General features: G+C 29.5%; 1 protein-coding gene across 1 annotated transcript; it reads left to right on the forward strand.

Moving 5' to 3' along the window:
• Positions 1–1,436: 1,436 nt before the first annotated feature.
• Positions 1,437–3,900, forward strand: LOC103484844 (protein RGF1 INDUCIBLE TRANSCRIPTION FACTOR 1-like). The gene is made up of 4 exons (XM_051080085.1): positions 1,437–1,962; positions 2,212–2,286; positions 2,378–2,524; positions 3,153–3,900. The coding sequence occupies exons 1-4, from the start codon at positions 1,756–1,758 to the stop codon at positions 3,495–3,497; spliced, it is 774 nt and encodes a 257-aa protein (XP_050936042.1). The 5' UTR covers positions 1,437–1,755; the 3' UTR covers positions 3,498–3,900.
• The last annotated feature ends 537 nt before the right edge of the window (positions 3,901–4,437 follow it).

The raw sequence follows: 4,437 nt of genomic DNA on the forward strand, positions 1-4,437 counted from the left end.
TGAGTAGAATTACTTTTCACCTCTATACCATTTGTTTTTTAACCACAATCAAGTCAAAATTTGTCTTCTTCCAAACATGATATAAGGAATCAAAAAACTATTATCTGACAGGTGCAAAATTAGGTCATAAAAAAAGACATTGACTCTATTGTGTTTTATTTGTCATCACATATCATCATACTTTCAAATCATTAGCCTCACAATAATACATTTTTATTGTTTTCTCAAATAAACTCAAGGGCCTAAAACCAATTTTCTTTCTTTTTGTGATAATAAAACCACCACATTGAATCAAACCTAAATTGTATTGCCACAAATAATAACCAACCCAAATTAGATAACAAATAGTGATAATAGGGTTAAAGTTGCATGTTTCACTCATGAACCTTTAATATCACTATAAACTAATTTTTAAGTTCGTATTTGGAAAGTTCAAATAATTTATTTATACAAAGAGTTCGAAAGTTTAGAATTTTACGTTAAACATATAATTTAAAATTTTAAGGATATATTATTTTAGGATTTATAAAAATCACAAACCTATAATCACGAAGTTAAAATTTCAAGCTCTCGTAATTTCATCAAATATAAATTCAAATTCAAATGCATACCTCGTAAACCTATTAAGTTTTAAAATATCTTAAATGTGCCAAAGGCTTGATTATACATGAAACTAGTTTTTATTTTATTTTCATAGTTCAAATACTAAAGTATATTTCAATTGATTTGAGAGGTTGTTTTTTTTTTTGAAAACTTTATTTTTATTTAATTTATTTTGTTAAATACAGTTTAAAATACACTGTTTTTTTTAAAGCAACTTAACTTTTTTTTTTTTTCATTTTTCTATAATAACATATTTTTAAAATTAATTATGTAAAAATATATTTCAAACCCACTTAAATAAATCAATTCAACATTAATAGACTAAGTTTGTAATTTAACAATTGAGTAGAGAGTAATCCATAGATTCAAGGATTCACTAATTTTTTTCTCATCACTCACATTAAACAAGTAAATAAGACATTTCACAAAAAAATAAGAAGAATTTGTGACATGACAAAACTTAATTGAACAATTTGATAGAATGCATGAGAATATTTTTGGATACACCTAATTAATTAATGACGAATTTGATGAATTGTTACGAATTAAATGGATTTATACTATAATGTAATACAAGAACGCATATTTTAACTAAGCTCGGTTTGTAAACTAAAAGATTTAGTTTTAATAAATTTTATTTAATTTAATTTATATATTATCGTTTTCACATTTTACGATTTCATTGTCATGTATTTTGTTTCGTATTTTCCTTGTGTGAATATTAGGGTGAGAAGACAATAGAAAAGAAAAGGTGGAAATACCAAAAGGGGTAGCGTAATCAAAATGGATGGAGAGGGAAGAGGGGAGAAAGCGGGGCAATTATGAGATTAAAAGAAAAGAATTCTCGGGTTGCTAAAGTCTGCAATACAACAGAGAGAAAGTATAGTAATAATAAGCAGAACCAAAGAGAAAAAAGAAAAGGAAAAAAAAAGAAAAAAAAAGGAAAAAAAAGAATTGGTTTATTGGTGGGCAGTATAGCACCATTAACACAACTCCCTAAGTTCCCCAACCCCAATTTCCCCCCTCTACTTAACTTTGCAATAAAACGACAACCTGACGGTCAAGAAAAACAAACCTCTCCTTCGGTGCTTCCCCTTCCCTCACTCATCACCATTATAACAATTTGTTTTCGTTTTGTTTAGATGTATAGAAATGGCGAACTTGATGACCATGATGAACATGAACCAGTGTGGGTCTAAACCTGCATGGCTCCAAGCCCTTATGGCCGACACTTTCTTTGGAACTTGCTTGCTTCATGAGAACCGCCGCAAGTCCGAGAAGAACGTTTTTTGCTTGCATTGTTGTCTTAGTATTTGCCCTCACTGTCTTCCTTCTCACCGTTCTCATCCTCTTCTTCAGGTTCCATTTCTCTCATTTTCATTTTTATTTTATCTAAATATCCCCCCCCCCCCCCCCCCAAAAAAAAAAAAAAAAAACTTTATCTTACTTTTGGGATTTGGTTGGTTTCCTATTCGTAGACGACTCCATTTTTATCCATCTTTCCTGCCAGACTCTTCTCTCTTGTTGCTTTCACTCAATATCAACCTTTTTACTCCTTTATCCTTAATTATCTCTTTTATTTTTAATTAATTAAATTTAATTAATCAGGTCAGACGATATGTTTATCATGATGTAATTCGATTGGGGGATCTTGAGAAGCTTATTGACTGTTCTCATATTCAGGTTTTTTTTTTTGTTTTTTTTTTAAATTTTGTTGGTGTTGTTAATTAAGGGGATATGTTGATTTGAATTTGAATTTCTTAAATTTTTGCAGCCGTACACTATAAACGGAGCCAAAGTGATATTCTTGAATTACAGGCCACAATCTAGGCCATGCAAGGCAGGCTCTTCCACCAATGCTTGTTTCACTTGTGATAGAATTCTTCAAGAACCCTTCCATTTCTGCTCTCTCTCCTGCAAGGTTTTTTTCTCCCTTTAATTTAACCCCTTTTTATTTTTAAATTTACCTCTACTTATTGTTTCTTGAAAAAAAATTCAATTTATATAATCTAGCTATTTGGTTATATTTTTGGATTAGTTAGTTAATGATTAATCTGTAAATAAATATAGGGTTGTGATGTACCATTATATAACACATGTTATTTCAGCTTAATAATAATTGACTTAATTATTAATTAGAGGAGTCTTTTTGTGTATCTCATAGTAATTATTGTCCAGTAATATATTTTTACTATTTTTTTTGCATCGAATATAGTAAAATTGGCAAATGATATAATATTAAACGTTTGTTTATTGTTCTAAGTTTTTAATTTTAAAAATAAGTCGTTTTAAGAAATAAAAACTAAACAATTAACTTTTGAATCATTCCCTAATTTTTATTTCAAATAGATTTCATCAATTTTAATACGAATAAAATTAGCTTTCCTAAAAATATTTTTTCTCCGGTTAATCTAAATTAAACTTAGCATGTGACATGAAACTCCTCATTTTATCATATATTGAGCACAGTATTTACGGCAGAAAAAAGAGAAATTTCCTTAATGGTATAGAGTTTAATTTGAATTGACTGATGATTTAACAACGATCAGGTGGATCACATGGTGTATCAAGGAGAAGATCTATACAGTATTCTTCACAGGTTCGACGAATCGGATTTCTCGTACTCTCAATTCGAAGGGCTTCGAGTTGATGGACTCGAAGGAATGGAGGAAGATGGTCAAATAACACCAAATTCCGTCGTAGAAGATTCATCGCAACAATTCAACAAATCCTCATCTTGTTCCAGTATAAACGACTCAGCTCCTACTAATGTGTCATCAGGAACTCACATATTCAAGAGAAAAAACAAAGGCACCGATTTTCTTCCCGCCGGCATCGTTCTATCTCTCAGCAGCCGGAGAAAAGGCGCCCCTCAAAGGGCTCCTCTTTCTTAACCCCCACCCTCATAATTTAGATACCATATTATTATTATTATTATTAACCATTAAAAAAAGTAGATTAAAATAAATTATTTAAGGTTCGGTTTTTTTTTTCTTTCTTTATTTTATAAATGATTCGGATAATTGTGTTGTGTTGTGTTGCGTCGGTTTATATTTTATATTTTATATAGATGGGCATATTCTCCGGTCAGGGTTGGGTTTTTGGCAAGTGAATTATGCGGCGGTGGGGGCGGGTTTTCCCGATGACTTTACCGGCTTATTCCCGGTGGGGTTGTTTTGGAGATATTAGTTGATTATTTGTATTATGTACCCACCAATTTTGTATTAATTCGTGTAATTTTATGGGAACTTGCACGTAAATTATATATTCTGTGAGCCTGGGTTGTTCGCTGTGCCATATTTTTTAGTTGTTGGATGTTGTGTTTTGCTTTAAATCTCTATTGCTTTTTTTTTCTTCCCTTATTTATTAATGTAATTGCAACTAAATAAATGGGTATTTTTAAGAGTAAAAGATATTGAAACTTTTTACAAACTCTATACATTTCATTTAAATTTGATTTCTGTTATCTTTTTAATTTTAAATGGTGAATTATTCTGTCATCTCTTGTCAACTAGGTTAAATTTGGTCATTTCTATTTTGAAAAGCAAAGTCAATCATCATTTTATATAATTATATAAATAAGTTATCCACCTTAGTTATAGTAAAATATAACATAATACACAAGTTTTATTCAATATTTTTCATAATTGCATGCGTTTAATTCCGACATAAAATATGAATCGATATCTTTAGGTACAATGTAAGGAAATAAGAAAGAAAAAAAAATAAAAATAAAAGATTACTGTTATTAATATGGTATAAAAAATAATCTCGTTAGAAATTATTTGTATTTGTTGAAATTTTTCTAGTTGTATGTATCGAGATCAATATTTT

Source organism: Cucumis melo, chromosome 12, assembly GCF_025177605.1.
Source record: "Cucumis melo cultivar AY chromosome 12, USDA_Cmelo_AY_1.0, whole genome shotgun sequence".
NCBI classification, from domain to species: Eukaryota; Viridiplantae; Streptophyta; class Magnoliopsida; order Cucurbitales; family Cucurbitaceae; genus Cucumis; species Cucumis melo.

Bases quoted from the DNA above. Each gene is read 5' to 3' on its own strand.
- LOC103484844 (XM_051080085.1), top strand. From the start codon at position 1,756: ATGGCGAACTTGATGACCATGATGAACATGAACCAGTGTGGGTCTAAA. The intron at 2,287-2,377 runs GTTTTTTTTTTT...AAATTTTTGCAG, and splicing joins TTGACTGTTCTCATATTCAG to CCGTACACTATAAACGGAGC. The intron at 2,525-3,152 runs GTTTTTTTCTCC...AACAACGATCAG, and splicing joins TCTGCTCTCTCTCCTGCAAG to GTGGATCACATGGTGTATCA.